Source organism: Anomaloglossus baeobatrachus, chromosome 2 (assembly GCF_048569485.1).
Source record: "Anomaloglossus baeobatrachus isolate aAnoBae1 chromosome 2, aAnoBae1.hap1, whole genome shotgun sequence".
Lineage (NCBI taxonomy): Eukaryota > Metazoa > Chordata > Amphibia > Anura > Aromobatidae > Anomaloglossus > Anomaloglossus baeobatrachus.
The window spans coordinates 75,702,869-75,726,324 of record NC_134354.1 but is presented as its reverse complement, the minus strand read 5'-3'; the positions used below and the strand labels follow the sequence as shown (position 1 = coordinate 75,726,324).

General features: G+C 46.1%; 1 protein-coding gene across 4 annotated transcripts in view; it reads right to left on the bottom strand.

Annotated features, from left to right (window-relative positions):
- Positions 1-23,456, bottom strand: part of CADM2 (cell adhesion molecule 2) — a 393,079-nt gene that overhangs the window by 276,433 nt on the left and 93,190 nt on the right. For all 4 annotated transcript variants that reach the window (XM_075335088.1, XM_075335090.1, XM_075335089.1 and 1 more), the window contains exon 4: positions 4,269-4,359. In XM_075335088.1, the coding sequence (XP_075191203.1) occupies positions 4,269-4,359 (91 nt within the window). The remainder of the gene's footprint in view (positions 1-4,268; positions 4,360-23,456) is intronic.

Here is a 23,456-nt window from a genome sequence, read left to right as displayed (position 1 = left end):
GATGTCATGATCTGTGCCAGGCTCAGCCACCGCAGAGCCATGACATATATCTCTCCCCAGGGTTATAGGCCATGGGAGCAGCTTATTGCTACCTGCCTCATTTCGGTGAGCAGGACGCTCTATCCTTGTGCTACCATTACTGATAATAGTTCCTGAACAGCAGCACACAAGTCTGGCTCCCTTGAGTGTTTCCTGGTCCATCCTACCTCCCAGTTACTGTCCTGACCTGTGCCCTTTCCATACCGCCTGTCTGCTTTCACCCCCTTGACTTCCCGGTCCCGTTCCGTGACTCTCCCATCCTTTGTCTCTCCTGTTCCTGCATCTCCCTGTACCATTTGTTTGCCCAGCCTCTCCTGACTTCCCAGTCCCATTCATGTGTGTTGTTCTGATTTCCCAGCCTTTGACCTTGCTTTATTTGTTCTGGACTTTGGCTCCGCTCTCCCCCCTGACATTGGCCTGACTTCCTGGTTCTTGGCTAGCACCTGACCTCGTTTTGCATCTACCCCTGGTTTCTCACTGACATCCTGGTACTGACTCGGCTTACTGACTATTCTGTTGTGTTTTCGCCCTTTAGTGGGTTGTCTGCTAACTGTATCCAGTGACTGTTTCCACAGTAAATCTCAGTGCCCCCACTACAGCAGCATGACAGCTGAGTATAGCACTGCCATTCAATCCCAGATAGAGTAAAGGTTGCTTTATATGCTGCGACATCGCTAGCGATCTCGTAAGCGATGTAACACGCCAGATCGTAGATAAGATTTGCCGAGATCGCACATAGGTCATTTTTATAGCGCCGGTAACATGTGCGATCTCAGCAAATCGTATGTGCGATCTGGCGTGTTACATCGCTAACGAGATCGCTAGCAATGTCGCAGCGTGTAAAAGCACCCTTAAGGCTAAACAAGGGTTTGGCCATGTTTCGCAAATCATGGGAGTACTATAACTGCCAATGCAAGGTAATATAATTATTACAAATACAGTAGTAGCGTTCAAGTATAGGACTTTCATATGAACCAGACTGCAAACTAGTGTTACACCACTAAGGCCAATGCTGAATAGTTTATTCTTTTAGCCTATAACTGTTATTCTCTTGGATGCTGGTGTATTTGGCTATAGTTGTATGGAATTTGTTTTGTAAAATGTACAGTAATGCAGCATATAATTAGATGGTAAAGCAAAGACAATTATAACATGACTTTAGATTTGCATAGACACAAGTTTTTCGAAAGAAAATAAATAGCAATTTTAAGGTAGAAGTAGAAAGCATGGCAAGGCCTGAAGACAGGCAATTATTATTATTTTTAACTGTCAGAATAAATTTCTACTTTTCATTTCCGCTGCTGAATGTATGGGAATCTTCATGTGCTTCTAAGCATCATCGAACTGATACGGTCTTTTCTGTTGCTGATTTGTATTCAGCTTCTTCAGTCAAAATCTAATTATTTTAAATCTGCATTAAAACATATATCAATTGGGACCAACCTTTTAAATTTGCTCTTAATCAGAAGTTAAGCCTTAGAGGCTGAACATAATTATGAAAAAGTTGCATTAATATTTCAAAATAAGTGAAATGTCAACATTTTCTGAATCGCCTCAAAAAACATCCTAGAGGAAGGGCAATTACACACATTTTATACAACAGAGTAGAAACATGACAGTCAGAGCTTAATTTCCCAGATGTCGCTCATATCTTTAGAAATCTGGATAGAACTGTTAAAAAAAAATAGGAACTATTAATGGAATTTTACATTTCAAACTGCAGACTGGAAGTAAGAATTTTTCTATACACTATTCATATTCCACAACTTAAAAAAACAAACCTTAAAAATAGTTATATGTAGGGATTTAGAGGAACATCACGAGCAAACTTGCTAGCGAGCGTGGGGGCTCAAAGAAGATTCAAGAGAAACTGTGTCACAAACTACATCACCGGCCTTGCACTTTACAAGCAGTAAAAATGTAACATTTTTAAACGAGGGTTCCAAAATGTGTTGGTGCCCACAATTGAGACACCAAGATGTCCTAGACTTAACGGAGTTCTAAATTTTACATATAACAGATGTGTCCTTCTTTACTTTCTCTCTTGCTTGGCATAGCCAAAAATATGGGGAGTGAGACTCCCAGCTTTTAAAAAAAATTGTGATAATCTGTTTGGAGTTTTACATGCTACATGTATCTAGAGTTAGGTCCAGAAATATTTTGACAGTGACACAAATTCTGGCATTCTACCTATTTACCGAAATATTTTCAATGTACAGTTAGGTAATCAATATTTTTTTTAAGTGCATATTGTCAGCTTTAATTTGTGGGTATTCACATCATAATTTGAGTAAGGGCTTAGGAATTACAGCTTTTTATTATGTACCTGCCTCTTTTTCAAGGAACCATAAGTAATTGGACAATTATCTCAAAAGCTATTTAATGGGCTTAATACATAATCAATTAAGCAGTTGAAAGGTCTGGAGCTGATTCCTAGTGTGACATTTGTATTTGGAACCTATTGTTGTGAGCACACAACATGCGTTCAAAGGAGCTCTCAATGGAAGAAAGACAGACCATTATTGCGTTGAAAAAAAAGAAAAAAATCCATCAGAGAGATAGAAAAATGTTAGGAATGGTTAGGGATTAGTGTTTGATATATTTTGGAAAAAATGAGCACACTGGAGAGCATGGGAACTCAAAGAGGCCTGGATGTCCATGGCCGAAAATAGTTGTGGATGATCACAGAATCCTTTCATTATTGAAGGAAAATCCCTTCACAACATCCACCCAAGTGAAGAACACTCTCCAGGAAGTGGGTGTTTCAATATCTAAGTCTATCGTAAAGAAAATACATCATGAGAACAAATGAAAAGGGTTCACCAAAAGGTGAAAACCATTATTCAGCCTTAAAGTAGGAAAGCCAGATTAGACTTTGTCAAGAAACATCTAAAAAAGCCAGCCCAGTTCTGGAAAAGCATTCTATGGACAGATGAAGCTAAGATCAACCTGTACCTGAAGAAAGTATGCAGAAGCCTTGGAGCAACTCATGGTCGACTGTAAAACATAGTGGAAGCAGTTTTATGGCATGGCTTCCAATGGCAATGGGTCACTAGTATTTATTGATGATTTGACTGAAGACAAAAGCAGCCGGATGAATGCTGAAGTGTACAGGGCTTTTCTTTCTGTTCAGATTCCACCAAATGCAGCAAGGTCGGTTGAACGGCGCTTCAACATACAAATAAACAATGACCCAAAACATACTGTGAAAGCAACTCAAGAGTTTTTTTAAGGCAAATAAATGGAGTATTCTGCAATGGCCAAATCAATTACCAGCTCTGAACCCTAGGGAGCATTCATTTCACATGCTTAAGACAAAACTTAAGGCAGAAAGACCCACAAACAAGCAACAACTGAAGTCAGCTGGAATAAAGGCCTGGCAGAGTATTGCAAAGGATGAAACCCAATGCTTAGTGATGTCCATGGCTTCCAGACTTCAGGCAGTAATTGCCTGTAAAGGATTCTCTGCAAAGCATTAAAAAACAACATTTAATGGTAAAGTAAATTTGTCCAATTACTATCGAGCCCCTGAAATGAGGAGGCTTTGTAGGAAATGGGTATAATTCCTTAACATTTCATAGGGTATTTTTGTTTACCCCTTTAATTAAACCAGAAGTCTCCACTTCAATTGCATCTCAGTTGTCTCATTTTAAAGAAAAAATAGTGGCATGCAGGGGCCAAATCAAATTGATTCAGACACTGTCCAAATATTTCTGGACCTAATGGTATATGTATTCAGATAGTGGTAGTTATGTATATTACAACCTGTCCAGGGTTTTGCTACGATGTTGCTATAACAAGTTCAATTTGAATAGTTTGACATTATTGTCCATAGCCAATGTTGTCAAAATGTAAGGATGGACACATCTGTACATCATACATGTAAAACATTTGGTCATCTCCAAACCATAGATTTTTTGGGAATTCTGTCTTTCTGCAGATGTTACTTTGGGGAATTAGTTCTAAAGATATTTTACTGCAACTTGATTTTTTAAAAGGTTGCTCAGAAGATGTGTCCCTTATTGGCTGAGTCAAGCATGACAGCTCAACCCTCTTACATATTGATGAGTGCGAGCAGCAAGTACAGCCCATGCACTAAAATGGAGGTGACTATGGAAGAAAAATAAACACAAGTCCTTGTTCTAGATCCATGAAGCTACAAAGCTACTGCTTTGTTCTTTTAATATTCTTTTATTTACATGAGTTTGTAAAAATAAAACAAGACTTACAGAGGTTTTCCTTTAGATTCACACGTTAAAGTTATCGGCTGGCCTTCTTGTGGAACAGGAGTGGAGGGCAGAATCTTTACAGTAGGAGTATCTAAAAAAGGAGAAAAGTAAAAAAAAAAACTAATTGAAAACAATATAACTTTGCAACAAAATCTATTTTTCTTTACAAAAATTTTATTTAAAATACACCAGGTATCTGAAGCCCTGAAAAAAAACGAATTTAAGCAGATAAACGAATGAGGCCGCTGTTGCTGACATAGTCACTTTTTACTTTGACCCCATTTTGAAGCAAGTACAAAAGAGCAGTCGACAATCCCTTTGTTTTTCTAGCCATATGGCAAAAATAGGGTGTGAAAGTAGCCTAAACAACATGCATGATAATAGTGTAAAGGGTGCTTTACACGCAGCAACATCGCTAGCGATGTTGCTCATGAAAGCACCCGCCCCATTCGTTTGTGCGTCACGGAAAAATCGCTTCCCGTGGCGTACAATATCGCTAGTACTCGTTACAATACTTACCTTCCTAGTGACGTCGCTGTGGGTGGCAAACAGCCTCTTTTCATAGGAGGTGGTTCATGCAACGTCACAGCGACGTTACACGATGGGCGTCCAAAAGAAGTGGAGGGGCGGAGGGCAGCCGCATGAAAGTCATGCCCACCTCTTTGCTGGAGGATGCAGGTACGGTGTTGTTTGTCATTCCTGTGGTGTCACACATAGCGGTGTGTGCTGCCTCAGGAACAACAAATCGACAAACAACCTGCATCCTGAAACAGCAATGACATTTTGAGAATTAATGACGTGTCAACGATCAGCGATTAGGTGAGTATTTCTGATCGTTAGCGGTCACTCGTAAGTGTCACACGCAAAAACGTCGCTAACGAGGCCGGATGTGCGTCATGAATTCCATGACCTCAACAACATCTCGTTAGCGGTTGTTGCGTGTAACGGGGTCTTAACGCATCGCTGAAGAGGATAAACTTCTATTTCAGCTTCTCTTGTCGTCTTACTCTGCACCATGATAAATACACCATTGACCACACTAAACATGTAAGGGCTTAATGCATTAATGATAAACTAAACAACCCAAAGAAGAAAATACAAGCCCAAATAGTTTAAATAATAAATTTAATTAGTAAATCATTAAAATGTAAACAAATAGGGAAGAGACCACAAACACATAGTACATAAAAACAAAACAAAGAAAAGAAAAGGCGGACACCTGACAAATAATAGGTGAAAAAGATATTGATCATGTAAGTATACAGTGTGTCCACCCATATCCTGTCCACCGCCATTAACTTGAGAACGGCGGAAGCTATAAGCATAGAAGTGGTGTCTAGGTATAGTAAAGTAACCATGCGCTACGCAATGAAACCACCTATTGCGCCACCTGGTGAAAAACAACAGTTAGCATTTTTATCTCAAAAACGGAACGAGATAGAGAAAAAAAGTGAATTACAAAGTTGTAGGTCATCATCAATTCAATACGAATCGCCACCTTGCATACAGGTGGACACACTGTATAACGGGGTATAGACATATGGTATTAACTAAAGTTAATATAGAAAAACATAATATGTGTAATTACAATAAATATTCTCAATTTATATAGCAAAAAATAATAGTGCAAAACACACCTTTTTGTAAGGTAAGAGGATATCCAACAACAGACATAATCTCTTAAAACTATATATATATATTCAAGAGACATGTGCCCAATTAAACAAAAAGCTATACCATATATTTAAACCCCATTCAGTTAAAGTACATCACCTAAGGTAAGTAAATACAGAAACAAGACCCCGCCACACCCGACTCGCATTTCACACTGAAATGCTTTGTCTTCGTTTTTCTGCACCATGATAGTCTTTGAGAGTGGTGGCATTAGATCAATAAAAACCTGTAGCTCGACATCTGGCTCATAGGCCAATGTCATGCAAATGTGCCGCCCCAGGAGCGCTGGTCCTGTTCGGGGACGCCACAGTGCAAGGAATCTTCTGGCCATGGGTAGGTCGGATTAACTTCTATGGGAATCGTGACGCCACTCTCGGTATTTGCAGTCAGGGGGTGACTGCCACTGCCCTTTAGGGGATGCCTGGGACTGATGTTAGATGCAGTCAGATGTTGTAGCCTCCTCAGAGTGAGGCTGGCCCCAGGGCCCAGTGTAAGTGTGTAGTACCACAGGTCGCAGAAGAACTCAAACACAAGCAGCAATGTCTTTCAGGGTTTTTACTCACTTTTAGACGGCAGGAGTGAGTTAACCCGAGGGATGCTATGATGAACCAGGAGGAACCAGGTATCCCTTCGGCTGATGTAGGGGTGACTGCTGACTCGCCTTCCTAGTCCTTTTTGTTTTGAGGTGACCCCGACTTGAAGTCTTGCTGGATCACCCAGCGAAGTCGCATACGCTGTTCTCCCCTTTCTGGCCCATTTGCGGGCAGCGTGGACCAAATAATTCTGGCTGCTTGCCTTCTGTCACTTATGGGCCCCTTCGTAGCTGCTGTAGCTGCGGACTCTGTGTAGGTTGGTGAGGCGCATAAAGTGCCCTCACCAGCAAGTTTGGCAGGCGAACTGAATGGGCCCCTGCTTTGGGGACCTGTAACCCCGTGCGGGCTGGGTTTACTGACAGTCCCCTTACTCAGCCACCTCTCTGCACTCCGGCCTTAGGTGGTTTTCAGGCAGCACTAAACAGTAGCCCTTCTCCCCCGCCAGCAGCCACGAACGGTGCAGTGTCTGGAAGGGCCCTGCTCCCCTGCTCTGCCCTCCAGATGCAACTCCTCCTATTCCTTCTCCTTTGGCTGCCTCCGCACAACTCCCTTGTTCCCAGTGACACCACCCACCACTAGCTGTAAGGCGAGGGCCACGCCCCCTCCCTGAGTCTGTTCAGGGGTCCCCTCTAGCTGTGTGTGTGTCCTGGTTATTAGTGTTCCGTGTGTCCACACCCTAATCAGCCTCTTGGATTACCTGTGTTGTATTGACTCAGCATGGGTGCAGTACTCAGTGGTGCCTGACCAGGTCAGGGGCGCCACACAAACACCTGTCTGGATGCTGATTAATGCCTTAGGCTTGGCATGAGACAACTAATTTAATTTGCAATACAGATTTGGACATTACATTTAATTCTTCAAATCTGACGAGAACATGTGGGCAATGCCATGAAGAGTTTTTCACATGTAACATTACATTCTTCCTACTCCCAAGTTTATGGTGTGTAGTGGTCTAATAGTCACCTAATGTATAGTACACTATCACATTTGTAGAACGAAAGAAAAAGAATTGCTGTATAGAGGGATCAACCAAAAAGATTTTGTTCAGATCATCAAAAATATATTTTATTGGCACAAATTTCATACATACAAAAATATCCACACAGAACAGTAAAAAATAAAAAAAAACATCTAAAAAGAGTTTGTTGACTAAAAAACAGTTTGTTGACTGTTTTTAGATGTTTTTAGTTGTTATTTTTTACTGCTACTGTGCTTTCCTAGAAAATAAAACTTACCCAGAAAAAATGACCTTGCAGGACTTTTCACCCTTGTTGGAGTAGGCATATAATTTAAGCCCTGCTAGAGTTGAGCGAGTACCCAACTATTTGTACTCACTATAGTCATAATCAATACTGTCTAATACACGCGTATTCATTCCGAATAGCGTGTGCAATGCAAGTCATTGGGGAAAAACTCGCAATGTAACGAGTAACCCGAATGCCATACTTTTCGTGTGAGTAGCAAATAGTGCGTAATTCGGGTTACTCGTTACATTGCGAGTTCTCCCCACTGACTTGCATTGCACACACTATTATTATTATTATTATTTATTATTATTTATTATTATAGCGCCATTTATTCCATGGCGCTTTACAAGTGAAAGGGTATACGTACAACAATCATTAACAGTACATAACAGACTGGTACAGGAGGAGAGAGGACCCTGCCCGCGAGGGCTTACAGTCTACAGGGAATGGGTGATGGTACAATAGGTGAGGAATATTCAGAATGAATACGCGTGTATATTAGACAGTATTCTTTATGAGTATAGCGAGTACGAATAGTTAAATACACGCTCAACTCTAAGGCGGGCTTTGCACACTACGACATCGCAGGTGCGATGTCGGTGGGGTCAAATTGAAAGTGACGCACATCCGGCATCGCATGCGACATCGTAGTGTGTAAAGCCTAGATGGTACGATTAACGAGCGCAAAAGCATCATAATCGTATCATCGGTGCAGCGTCGGCGTAATTCATAATTACGCTGACGCGATAGTCCGATGTTGTTCCTCGCTCCTGCGGCAGCACACATCGCTGTGTGTGAAGTCGCAGGAGCGAGGAACATCTCCTACCGGCGTCACCGCGGCTTCCGTAGGATAAGTGGAAGGAAGGAGGTGGGCGGGATGTTTACATCCCGCTCATCTCCGCCCCTCCGCTCCTATTGGCCGCCTGCCGTGTGACGTCGCAGTGACGCCGCACGACCCGCCCCCTTAATAAGGAGGCGGGTCGCCGGTCAGAGCTACGTCCCAGGACAGGTGAGTCCATGTGAAGCTGCCGTAGCGATAATGTTCGCTACGGCAACTATCACAAGGATATCACTGCTGCGACGGGGGTGGGGACTATCGCGTGCGACATCGCAGCATCGGCTTGCGATGTCGCAACGTGCAAAGTGCCCCTAAGCCCTACTCTAAAAATAAGCCCTAATGGCGCAAAATACTATAATAGTATCTGTAAATAGGGATTGGGCCGCCCTTTAAGGATATGTAACTTTTTTGGTGTACATTTCTAAGTTGTGTTGCTGTAAGCCGGTATCAGTGATTCAGTCAAACTGCCACATTACCGCCCGAAAATCATATCACAATCCTCAGACTGGCTGATGATTCTCCTCACCTGAGCATGACACCTGCATAGAAAAACAAGCTGACATGCTCGGGTCAGAAGAGCAGCCTGCCAGTCCAAGCAATGTGATGTGTTGCTCAGGCAGTAATACAGCAGTCTCACTGAAACACTGATGTCAGTACAGAGGGGTGGCCAGGAATATGGGCAGGCAAGTGGGATACATACTCATTCGCAATTAACACACACTTACCAATCACTGACAACAGCACAGAGAAGTAGGCAGGATCATGGACAGAGGAGCAAGGTGAATATTCATTTTAAATTAATATTTCAATAACGGATGTCAACACTAGAGATAAGCGAACCGGCCGTGGTTCGGCTCGAGTTCGGTTCGTCGAACGGAGGTCCCGTTTGAGTTCGGTTCGTCGAACGTTCGACGAACCGAACTCGAACCGCATAGGAAACAATGGCAGGCAATCACAAACACATAAAAACACCTAGAAAACACCCTCAAAGGTGTCCAAAAGGTGACAAACAACTCACAACACAACACAAACACATGGGAAAGTGACAAGGACATATACTCATGCGAAAACAAAAGAGCTGGACAAGGGAAAAGAGGAGGAGACACAGATATAGGCATGGCACGCCCTTCTAAAATCATGTAAAACACCACAAGGTGACTCCAAGCGGGGTTCTCCCTTTTTTCCAAAAATTGGGCCACACACACACCCATCCATTCAGTGGCAGCAGTTGTGCCCCAGTTGTACACTTCACAGCTAGATTTGCATCAAGCACATTCAAAAATACGCCATACTTAACCGTTTCCAGGATGACCCCGGGGTAGGTAGCAAAGTATTTCCGGATCCCAGATCTGTTCATCTTGGATCATTTTTAAAAACACGGCAAGCAAGGGTTACTCCAAGCGGAGTCTCCCTTTTTTCCAAAAATTGGGCCCCACACACACCCAGCCATTCAGTGGCAGCTGTTGTGCCCCAGTTGTACACTTCACAGCTAGATTTGCATCAAGCACATTCAAAAATACGCCATACTTAACCGTCCCCAGGAGGACACTGGGGTAGGTAGCAAAGTCTTTCCTGATCCCAGCGCTGTGCATCTTGGATCATTTTTAAAAACAATGTAAGCAAGGGTTACTCCAAGCGGAGTATCACATTTTTTCAAAAAATTGGGCCACACAGACACCCCATCAGTGGCAGCACTTGTGCCCTAGTTGCAAACAGGATGTTTTGATTTGCATCAAGCACATTCCAAATCCACAAACATTTACTCTTCCCAGGATGACACAGGGGTAGTAAATTCCTTGTGGATCCATGACTTGTTCATTTTGATGAACGTTAGTCTGTCCACATTGTCACTGGACAGACGAGTGCGCTTATCTGTCAGCACACACCCAGCAGCACTGAAGACACGTTCAGAGACAACGCTGGCAGCTGGACACGACAAAATCTCCAAGGCGTAAGTTGAGAGCTCTGGCCATTTTTCAAGATTTGAAGCCCAAAATGAGCAAGGCTCTATTTGCAAAGTCATGGCATCAATGTTCATTTGCAGATACTCCTGTATCATCCTCTCCAGCCGTTGACTATGTGTCAGACTTGTTGTCTCTGGTGGCCTTGCAAAGGACGGTCTAAAAAAATTATGAAAAGATTCCATAAAATTGCTGTTACCAGCACCAGATATGGTGCTACTGGTATGGGTAGACTGTTGAAGATGACGAGACCATCCCATGTTTGTCAAGTTACAACTGGGAGATTCACTCCCTGCACCTGCACGATTGTTTGGTGGAAAAGCCGAGCTAAGATCGAGTAACAGCTTCTGCTGATACTCCTGCATACGTGCGTCCCTTTCTATGGCTGGAATTATGTCACAAAATTTGGACTTGTACCGGGGATGTAGTAGTGTGGCAAGCCAGTAGTCATCATCACTTCTAATTTTGACAATACGAGGGTCATGTTGGAGGTAGTGCAGCAAGAAGGCGCTCATGTGTCTTGCGCAGCCATGCGGACCAAGTCCACGCTGTGTTTGTGGCATAGAGGTGCTAACCATTCTTTCTTCCTCCGACATCTCCCCCCAACCTCTTTCAACTGAAATTTGACCAAGGTCTCCCTCATCCGCTGAGTCTTCCATGTCCATGGACAGTTCGTCCTCCATTTCTTCATGTTCTCCTGCACCTTCCTCAACATTTCGCCTTGTACCATGCGCCCTTGTTGATCCCTGTCCCCCATGGTCCCATGCCTGCCGCGTTGGTGATGATGAACGTCTGGACCTTGGTGATGTTGTTGTGTCTTGCGCATATGAATCCTCCTGTAGTTCCTCCCCTTCCTGTTGTCCCACCCCCTGACTCCGAATAGTGTTTAGCGTGTGCTCCAGCATGTAAATGACTGGAATTGTCATGCTGATAATGGCATTGTCAGCACTAAACATATTCGTCGCCATGTCGAAACTGTGCAGAAGGGTGCATAGGTCCTTGATCTGAGACCACTCCATCAGGATGATCTTCCCCACCTCTGCATCTCGTTGGCCCAGGCTATACGTCATGACGTATTGCACCAGGGCTCGGCGGTGCTGCCACAGACGCTGTAACATGTGGAGAGTCGAATTCCAGCGTGTCGGCACATCGCATTTCAGGCGATGAACCGGCAGGCCGAAAGACTTCTGGAGCGATGCAAGTTGCTCAGCTGCGGCGGTTAAACGGCGGAAGTGAGCAGACAGTTTTCGTGCCCTGGTCAGAAGGACATCTAGGCCGGGATAGTGTGTTAAAAATTGCTGGACAACAAGGTTCAACACGTGAGCCATACAAGGCACGTGTGTCACCTTGCCCAGGCGAAGGGCCGCACCCAGGTTTGCAGCATTGTCGCACACGGCCTTACCAGGCTGCAGGTTGAGTGGAGACAACCATTTATTAAACTCAGTCTCCAGAGCTGCCCACAACTCAGCCGCTGTGTGACTCCTATTTCCATGACATGTCAAGCTAAAGACCGCCTGATGCCGTTGCGCTCTGCTGCCAGCATAGTAATGAGGGGTGCGTGATTCCTTCTGCGCAGTGCGAACACTGGTGGCCTGACCAGGCAGGCTTGGGGCGGAGGTGGAGGATTCAGATGAGGTGGAGGAGGCAGAAGCAGTGGCGGAACTTGGACAAACAGAGGATTGACACACAAGTCGTGGGGACGGCAAGACTTGTGCAGCAGACCCTTCACCATCTATCACCATAGTTACCCAGTGCCCAGTCATCGACATGTAACATCCCTGTCCATGCTTACTGGTCCAAGTATCGGTGGTGAAATGCACCCGTTCACACACAGAATTTCTCAAGGAATCGGTGATGTTGTGTGCGACATGCTGGTGTAGCGCGGGCACACCTTTTTTAGAGAAGTAGTGGCGACTGGGCATCTGGTACTGGGTCACAGCGACAGACATAAGGTCTCTAAAATCCTGTGTGTCCACCAGGCGGAAAGGCAGCATTTCCGTAGCCAAGAGCTTACAGAGGGATAAAGTCAACCTCTTAGCTTTGTCATGGGTCGCAGGAAATGGCCTTTTATTTGTCCACATCTGAGGGACAGAGATCTGGCTGCTGTGTGTAGACGGTGTTGAGTAGGGTGTCCCTGGAAAAATGCAGCTTTGTGAGGAAAGTGCAGGAGTAGACATGATGTCGCCTTCATCAAACATTGGTGCTATCGATGTCTGAGAGAGCTGTACACACGTACTTGTTTCCCCTTCCAAATCAACTGACGACCTACCAAGCAAACTGCCTGTTGCGGCTACAGTGGTGGAAGTTGTGCGTGGAAAACCAGGTGTGACAGCTGTCCCCACAGTCCTAGAAGATGAAGAGCGCGCGGATGCACTGGAAGGGGCAGGCGGTGGATGGTTTGCTCCGCTAGGCCGCATTGCAGCACGGTGAGCTTCCCACTGGGACATATGATATTTATTCATGTGACGATTCATGGAAGAAGTTGTCAAACTGCTGAGGTTTTGCCCTCTACTAACAGATTCATGACAAATTTTACAGATCACATAATTTGGACGATCTTTTGCTATGTCAAAAAAGGACCAGGCTAGGCAAGGCTTAGAGGGCATGCGACCTGCTGATCCACCCCGACTAGTTCTCAGAGGCACAGTGGTGGCTGAGGATGCAGTTGTAGACGTGCTACCAGTACTCCTACTCTGTCCAGGAAGGCGCAAGGTAACTTCGTCGTCAGTTTCATCCTCCTCCACCGTCTCTGTTGACCTCCTCGAGGGCCTGACTGTGGGTTGACAGTAGGTGGGATCTAGAAATTCCTCATTAATTGTTGTGTTTGCACTCCCCTCACCCTCAGACCGAGCCTCTTCTTGCCCTGACCGAATATTTAAGTTGTCATCCCAATCTGGTATCTGCGTCTCATCGTCATCAGTATGTTCCTCATTGTCTATAACAACAGGTGTTACAGTTTGTGAAAAAGGGTCAACATTATGCTCAGAAACTTGGTCCTCAAGGCCTGAATCAGAGTCACAAAGGTTCTGGGCATCACTGCAGACCATTTCCTGGTCTGTACTCACTGTAGCTTGGGAGCAGACCTCTGATTCCCAGGCTATAGTGTGACTGAACAGCTCTCCAGACTCAGCCATCTCAGTTCCACCATACTGTGCAGGGCTGATGGAGAATTCAGAGCTGGGAGAAAGCAAGTTTGATTGGGATGACAACTCAGAGGACTGGTGTTTTTTGGATGCGGTAGTTAAGGTGGCGGAGAGGGCACTTGTTGGACCACTTGAGATCCATTCAAGCATTTTCCTTTTTTGTCCATCATCTACCCTTGTTCTAGTTGTTCGTGTCCGTAAAAAAGGGAGCACATCGGATTGTCCACGGTAAGTAGTAGACATCTTACTTTTGCTGGAAGATGGTCTATCTTCAGCAGATGTTAATGGAGCTTTGCCACCTTCCCCACGGACAAACCCTTTTTTTCCTTTTCCAACACGCCTCTTCCCCTTTCCACCAGCATCTGTCATTTTGCCACTCATTTTGATTGCGACAAGATTGTGCACTTAAAATGTGGTAGTAAAAATTGAGAGGTGGTGTAGATTTCAGCGGTGGTCTAGCTTTATTAACAGGAGAATAAACAACAGTAATTATCCCTGACAATGCAACTACGGCCCTTAAACTGGCAGCAGTGTTTGCTAGTGTTATGGCTTAGTAACAATGAGTTTGAGTGTGCAATGCAGGCAGACGTGCTGCAAATATCTTTGCACTAGTGGAACAATACAGAAGTCCAACAGCCACGTTTAGGATGCCACTAAGTTCACTCAGTGTTTGCTAGTATAATGGCTTAGTAACAATGAGTTTGAGTGTGCAATGCAGGCAGACGTGCTGCAAATATCTTTGCACTAGTGGGACAATACAGAAGTCCAACAGCCACGTTTAGGATGCCACTAAGTTCATTCAGTGTTTGCTAGTATAATTGCTTAGTAACAATGAGTTGAGTGTGCAATGCAGGCAGACGTGCTGCAAATATCTTTGCACTAGTGGGACAATACAGAAGTCCAACAGCCACGTTTAGGATGCCACTACGTTCACTCAGTGGTTGCTAGTATAATAGCTTAGTAACAATGAGTTTGAGTGTGCAATGCAGGCAGACGTGCTGCAAATATCTTTGCACTAGTGGGACAATACAGAAGTCCAACAGCCACGTTTAGGATGCCACTAAGTTCACTCAGTGTTTGCCAGTATAATGGCTTAGTAACAATGAGTTTGAGTGTGCAAAGGGCAGGAGGGTACAGTGGCAGGGTTGTGGGTCTGGGTAGAGGAAAGGAAGCCTGCCTTTCTATCCCTCCTAATGGGGAAATGCAGCGAGGAAATCCCTGACCTTAGCTACATAGACGCTGTCATTAGTGATGAGCGAGCATGCTTGTAACTACTCGGTACTCGCACGAGTATCGCTGTACTCGGGCTGCTCGGCGGGGACCGAGTAATCTCGCGATACTCGTGCTGTACTCGTGGTCTTCATTTCTGCATGTTGGCGCTCTTTTGAGAGCCAGCCCTCATGCAGGGATTGGCTGGCAGACCACTGCAATGCCACAGCCCTGTTAGTTGTGGAATTGCAGTGATTGGCCGGCCTGCACAGCGTGACCGAGCCTTTATACCGGCCGGCGCGCTGTGCTCTGCTCACAGCTATCCAGACAGTCAGTGCAGGGAGAGTGTCGCTGATTCAGGGAAAGCTTTGCGGCCCTTTATAGCTTTTTCAGTTGCAGGGCTGCAAACAGTGTGACCAAAAGTCCTTCTCAGGACTATTCTAGTTGCATACAGGCAGGCAGGGTATAGCCAGGTCGGAGTACAGTAGCAGAGTCCTTCTCAGGACTATTGTTGCTATATACAGGCAGGGTATAGCCAGGTCTGAATACAGGCTAGTGACCAGAAGAGTCCTTGTCAGGACTTTTGTACCAGTATACAGGCAGGCAGGCAGGCAGGGTATATATAGCCATTCCTAGTGGTGACCGTATACCAGCCTTCATCATATCTGGGGCTGGTGTACACAGTGTAAAACAGTCCAGATAGTGTCTGACTTGTCTGTAATTGTCGCTCCCCAAAAAAAACCTGTTAGGTTCTTATTGCGTCCGTGCTTGGTTTTTAAAACCGCATGTGTGTGCCTGTCGGTGGCAGCGTACAGGTGCACTTGTGTGCAATTTCCACAAACTTTGATATAACGCACAAATAGTGAATATACACGTCAGCAGTGCACAGCATTGCAAAATGCGCAAGGGCATTGGCAAGGAACAAGGAAGTGGACGTGATGGTGGTGCAGGCAGAGGCCGAGGTCGTGGGCAAGCTCTAATTTCGCCACAACAAAGGGCCACATCTAGTCGCTCGCACGTCCTGTCCCAAATTCTTGGGGACCGCAGCAGTACACCGCTCTTGAACCAAGACCAGTGTCAACAGGTTGTTAGTTGGATAGCAGATAATGCTTCCAGTCAGATTGGCACCACCACAAACACTCTGTCTTCCACACGGTCAAGTGTCAGTAGCCGTGATACTGCACCGCACATTTCTGAACCTGATCCTCCTTCCTACCACCAGGCTGAGTACACGTCCTCCTCGGACATTAATGATCCCACACTTGGACACTCGGAAGAGCTGTTCACGTTTCCATTCACACATTCTGGCCTCTCGCCAGCTCATATTGAAGTGGGTCATGAGGAGATCGTCTGTACAGATGGCCAAATATTTGAGCAGCCACGTTCTCACGAAGTTGGCAACGTGTCTCAACAAGGGGTGGACGATGATGAGACACAATTGTCAGGAAGTCAGGAGGAGGAGCGGGGTGCGGAAGAGGAAGACGACGTGGTGGATGATCCAGTAACTGACCCAACCTGGCAGGAGGATATGCAGAGCGAGGACAGCAGTGCACAGGGGGAGGGAGGCGTAGCATCACAACAGGCAGTAAGAAGCAGGGTGGTGGCCCCAGGCAGAAGTCAGGCAACCGTTCCCCGGAACAACACGACGACACAAGGTGCCTGTACAAATGTTAGGTCTTCCCGAGTCTGGCAGTTTTTTAAGTTGGATCCAGATGATTCAAAAAAGGCCATTTGCAACACCTGCCGTGCCAGCATCAGCAGGGGTACCAAAACTAGCAGCCTGACCACCACCAGCATGATCAGGCACATGTCAGGTACAACAGAGTCGAGGAGCAGTGCTTGCTGATGTCACTGCTACGTCTTCGCTGGTTGTGCATGCGAGCCAATCCCCTGTCCATGCTGCCTGCGAACAAGCCTCCTCCACTCCTTCACCTGCAGTTGCCTACGCAGAAAGAACACCATCATCAAGCACGTCCTTGTCCCAGCGCAGCGTTCAGTTATCCATTCAGCAAACCTTTGAACGCAGGCGCAAATACACTGCCAACACCCCACATGCCACAGTTCTAAATGCTAACATTTCGCGACTGCTTGCGCTGGAAATGTTGCCTTTTAGGCTGGTGGAGACAGAAGCATTCCGTGACCTGATGGCGGCAGCTGTCCCACGTTACTCGGTCCCCAGCCGCCACTATTTCTCCCGGTGTGCCGTCCCCGCGTTGCATAACCACGTGTCACAAAACATCACACGTGCCCTGAACAACGCTGTTTCACCCAAGGTCCACCTAACCACAGACACGTGGACAAGTGCTTGTGGGCAAGGCCGCTACATCTCGTTGACGGCACACTGGGTTAATATTGTGGAAGCTGGGACCCAGTCTGAGCGAGGGACGGAACACGTCCTTCCCACACCAAGGTTTGCAGGCCCTACCTCAGTCAGTGTTTCACCCACACTCTACAGCTCCGGAATGTCATGCTCTTCAGCCTCCTCCTCCTCCTGCGCATCCTCATCCACTGTACCCTCCACACCAGTCACAAGCTGGAAGCACTGCAGCACTGCCTCGGCGAAGCGGCAACAGGCTGTGCTGAAGCTAATCTGCATAGGTGACAAACCCCACAATGCAGAAGAGCTGTGGACAGCTCTGAAACAGCAGGCAGATCACTGGCTCACACCTCTGAACCTAAAGCCAGGAAAGGTCGTGTGTGACAATGGCCGGAACCTGGTGGCGGCTTTGAGGCGAGGCCAGCTGACACATGTTCCATGCGTGGCCCATGTGCTCAACCTCGTGGTTCAGCGGTTTCTAAAGTCATACCCAGAGCTGTCTGATCTGCTGGTAAAAGTTCGCCGCCTGTCTGCACATTTTCGAAAGTCACCTACTGCTTCAGCCGGCCTTGCCGGCTTTCAGTGCAGTTTGCATCTTCCGGCTCACAGACTGGTGTGTGATGTCCCCACGCGTTGGAATTCAACTCTGCACATGTTGGTCAGGATATGTGAGCAGAAGAGGGCAGTTGTTGAGTACCTGCATCACCTAAGCCGTCGGGAAATGGGTCAAACTCCACACATAACACCTGAGGAGTGGAGATGGATGTCAGACCTATGTACCATCCTCCAAAACTTTGAGGACTCCACCAAGATGGTGAGTGGTGATGATGCCATTATTAGCGTCACCATACCGCTACTCTGCCTTCTAAAACGGTCTCTGCTGAAAAACAAACATGATGCATTGCAGGCGGAGCGCGATGAGTTGCAGCAAGAAACAGTAGTGGGTGTGGGTGATGATAACACACAGCCCAGCCTCGTCTCATCACAACGTGCAGTGGAGGACTATGACGAGGAGGAGGATGAAGACATGGAGCAACTCTCCGGCCAAATTGAGGATATGACATGCACACCAGTCATATCCTCGGTTCAGCGTGGCTGGCCAGAGGACAGGGTAGATGAGGAGGAGGAGGAGGAGGAGGACAGCATGTTCAGTCATCTTGTTGGTCAGGCTACTGAAGTCCTGGCTGTTAAGAGTCTGGCGCACATGGCTGACTTTATGGTAAGCTGCCTGTCTCGTGACCCTCGCGTTAAGAACATCTTGGCCGACAATCATTACTGGTTGGTAACACTGTTAGACCCACGCTACAAGGAGAACTTTTTGTCTCTTATTCCCGTGGAGGAGAGGTCAACCAAAATGCAGCAGTTCCGGAAGGCCATAGTCACGGAAGTAGGCAAAGCATTCCCCTCACAAAACGCTAGCGGCATAGGTCAGGAATCAGTGGACAACCAAGGCGTACAGCCGAGAGAGGCACAAGTCCAATCCGCCAGAGGTAGGGGAACAGTCTTTAAGATGTGGGACAGTTTTCTCAGCCCCTCACGTACCACAGCCCCTGAGGTGCGGGGTAGTGCCACAAGAAATCCTAAGTTTGCCCAGATGCTGAAGGAGTACCTTGCAGATCGAACAACTGTACTCCGACATTCCTCTGTGCCTTACAATTATTGGGTATCCAAGCTGGACACGTGGCATGAATTGGCTCTCTACGCCTTGGAAGTCCTGGCCTGCCCTGCTGCTAGCGTTTTGTCAGAGCGTGTTTTTAGTGCCGCAGGTGGAATCATTACAGATAAACGCACCCGCCTGTCAACTGAAAATGCTGACAGGCTGACTCTGATCAAGATGAACAAGGGTTGGATTGGGCCAGACTTCACCACACCACCAGCAAATGAGAGCGGAATTTAAAGTTTGCCATGTACCTCCACTCACCCATGGGTACACACTTCTGGACTTTGGATAATCGCTGGACTGCTCCTCCTTCTCCTCATGCGCCACCATGATGATGACCGTTACAAATTGCAATACTTAGGCCTTTGTTTCAGGTATACCCCCAGTGGTAAATTTTTTCGCCCATTCTTTGCAGAATGGACATTACAACGACAGGAGACCCGCTCCTTTGCAATGGGAACAATGTTTTGAGGCCCTCATGCACGTCTCTATCCAGGGACAACGTGGAGCCTCCCAATTTTTGGCTGCCCTGCCTAAGGGCTATACTATAATACACCCACTTCCTGACAATGGACACTTAATGTTTTGAGGCCCTCATGCACGTCTCTACCCAGGGACAACGTGGAGCCTCCCAATTTTTGGCTGCCCTGCCTAAGGGCTATACTATAATACACCCACTTCCTGACAATGGACACTTAATGTTTTGAGGCCCTCATGCACGTCTCTACCCAGGGACAACGTAGAGCCTCCCAATTTTTGGCTGCCCTGCCTAAGGGCTATACTATAATACACCCACTTCCTGACAATGGACACTTAATGTTTTGAGGCCCTCATGCACGTCTCTACCCAGGGACAGCGTGGAGCCTCCCAATTTTTGGCTGCCCTGCCTAAGGGCTATACTACAATAGACCCACTTCCTTCCAATGGGCACTTCAGGTTTACAGGCCCTCATGCACGTCTCTACCCAGGGACAACGTGGAGCCTCCCAATTTTTGGCTGCCCTGCCAAAGGGCTATACTATAATACACCCACTTCCTTCCAATGGGCACTTCAGGTTTACAGGCCCTCATGCACGTCTTCACCCAGGGACAACGTGGAGCCTCCCAATTTTTGGCTGCCCTGCCAAAGGGCTATACTACAATAGACCCACTTCCTTCCAATGGGCACTTCAGGTTTACAGGCCCTCATGCACGTCTCTACCCAGGGACAACGTGGAGCCTCCCAATTTTTGGCTGCCCTGCCAAAGGGCTATACTATAATACACCCACTTCCTTCCAATGGGCACTTCAGGTTTACAGGCCCTCATGCACGTCTCTACCCAGGGACAACGTGGAGCCTCCCAATTTTTGGCTGCCCTGCCAAAGGGCTATACTATAATACAACCACTTCCTTCCAATGGGCACTTCAGGTTTACATGCCCTCATGCACGTCTCTACCCAGGGACAACGTGGAGCCTCCCAATTTTTGGCTGCCCTGCCAAAGGGCTATACTATAATACACCCACTTCCTTCCAATGGGCACTTCAGGTTTACAGGCCCTCATGCACGTCTCTATGCAGGGGCATTGGTGAACCTCACAATTTTGGACTGCCCTGGCAAAGGAAAATACTACAAAGACTCACTTCCTCAAAATGGGCACATTAGACTCAAGAGGCCTTCATGTACGTCTCTTCTCAGGGACATCGGAGTGCCACACAATGTTTTCACGTAAAATCTTTCATGTATTAATCTCCAAAAGTAACATACACCAGCTCTATCTCACTATTGGGTATGTGCCCTTAACATTTCTGCCATGAAAAATCATTTTGGGGTCATTTTGGAAGGTTTTCTGGTGAGTCCGTAATAATGGCGTGAAACGCGGACAAAATTGTTCACAGCTGTGACTTTTGAGTGATAAATGCTTCAAGGGGTCTTCCCCATGCTGTTGCCATGTCATTTGAGCACTCTTCTGAGACTTTTGTGACATTTTTATGGTTTCTACATGCTGCCGGTGGTCATTTCACAAAAATACTCGGGTCTCCCATAGGATAACATTGGGCTCGTTGCTCGGGCCGAGTACACAAGTATCTTGGGAGGCTCGGCCCGAGCTTCGAGCACCCGAGCTTTTTAGTACTCGCTCATCACTAGCTGTCATCTTGTGTAGCTGTTAAACTCTGTTTTCACGGACCTGTCACCTATGGCTCTAACCCTGCCGGTATTAGCCCTTAGAAGGACTGATAGAAAGTGCTATCCCTATTCTGTACAGCGCTGTGTATAGAGGGTACACAGCAGTATCGGAGATAGGCACTGCACCAGCGGTGACTGACACCAAGGACGCAGAAGACAGATAATGGCGTCCGGACGGGCAGATACTCATTTTTATAATGCAGGGACATGTGACATGGACATCCTATCACACATGCCGTTACTTCTCTGGCTAAAAGTACACTTAGCTGTGTGTGTGTCTGGGATTGGCTGACATGCTGGCCCGCCCCACTTCAAGCGCACGCTTAGGGAAGGAAGACAAGGAAAAAAAAAAAAATGGCGATCGCCATTATCCATACAGCAGTGATCTGAATGCGCTGTTCCCGCACACTATACACTGAAATTTCATAATAGTGTGAGTCACAGAGTGACTTACACTATTACAGCGGAAAGCCAGCTAGTAATTAGCTGGTCTTTTTGCTGCTAGAACCGTTCTCGAACGTATCTAGAACTATCGAGCTTTAGCAAAAAGCTCGAGTTCTAGTTCTATCTAGAACAGCCCCCAAAATCACTCGAGCCGCGAACTGGAGAACCTCGAACCTCGAACCGTGCTCAACTCTAGTCAACACAGTGGAGTGGGCAGAATTATGGATGAGTAAATATTTATTTTCCATTAAAGCGCTTTCCAATCATGGACATCAGCACAAAAGTGTTAGTAGGATAAAGGAGTGAATATTCATTTTGCATTACCGGGCGACGTAATCACTGACGCCAATAAATAATATAAGACATCCTCTGAAAAAAAGCCCTAGCACATCTTTTGGAAACAAAAAAATTATAAGACCCTGTATTATTTTCAAATAAGCATGGTTGTTAGAATATATGATAGACACAATGAAACACCTTTGCTACAGGTCTTTGGAACTACTAGCCAATATATTACACACAAAACTGTTGGTGTTCATTGCAAGTGTGCTCATTATGCCCATGCATGACCAAACCTGTGACATTTAGAGTTAACACTAAATGACCTTTCCCTTTCACTCATCTCAAAACAGAAACATTTTCAGGCACTGTGAATAGGAATCTACTATAGATTTTATCATAAATTACTCAGATTATGGTTTATATAACATATAAGAGGAACGTGAAACTGTCATAGAGCATTGTTGTAGCCCTTGTCTTTACCATGGCTTTCGCAGTATTTTACCCATTGCACAGTTTTCTCAGAAAATTGTATATAAAATAGGAAAATATTAGAACAAAATGAAACCTTGAATATGAGAATATAATATTATAAGACTAGCTAACACTAAATAAAATGTAGAACAGAGAATAAAAAACATTAACTCTTCTATATCAGACCCCTAGTTGGTTCCCTCTCATTTGCTCTTGGGTGAGAAGAACTTTTGCAAGACTTGTCTCCCTATATGAGCTGTGCATTCATCAGAAAAGGGTGACGGAAAAGTTGTACAAATTATTTACTAAACCAAACAGAATAAGAATTCATTACTTTATTTTTGTACTTGAATTAAAAAAAAACTGTAAACTTTTTGCTGGAACTAAAAATCGGGTTAAGAATAAATTTAATTCATTTTTAAAATTAAACAGTAATTTTCAGAGCAAAATTTTATGTGGTTTCTGCCAAATTTAGCAAACTAATTCAGAAATATGAAATTGTTACATCTTGTGGCTCTCCTCTTGCAAGGAATGAGGTGGTCCCCCATTCCTTGTCTGCCGCGAGCCCTCCTACTCAGCAGCGCCAAAGGCCTGGGAGACTGCAGGAGTTTCCTCTTCCTAGATGCAGCAGAAGGGTGACACCTAGTGGTTTACTCCTTGTAAGGAATGGAGTGGTCTCCCATCCCTTGCCTGCCACGTGTCCTCATGCTCAGCATCGCAGAGGGTCGGAGTGGTTGCACAGTGTGCAAAGGATAGATGCTCAGGGAAGCAGCAGCAAGAGTTCCCTTAGCTCTGCACATTGTGAAACCGAAGATCCCGCCTTTATGACCCAGAGGCAGGAGGTTGAGCATGTGCCCCACGTGACGTCTTCTGATTCGCTCACTGGTATCACACGGCTAGATAACGAGGCTGGTGATGTGCTGAATCCTGACTGGCCAGGCCAGGAGGTCACAGATCATGATTGGGTCACATCCGTCTCGCGCCCGCCCTTGGCTGGAGCTACATCTCCTTAAAAACCCCTCCTGCCATCATGGCGGCGCGCGACCGTCCTTCTATGTTTGGATGTCTGGCAGCGTGCTGCCACGCCACTGTACAGACATTGTATTTTGCAGGTCTCGCCCCTGCCTTGCTGCTCCGGCAGTATTCCGTTTAACAGGCTGTGTTCCTGTCCTAGGTGAGCTCCT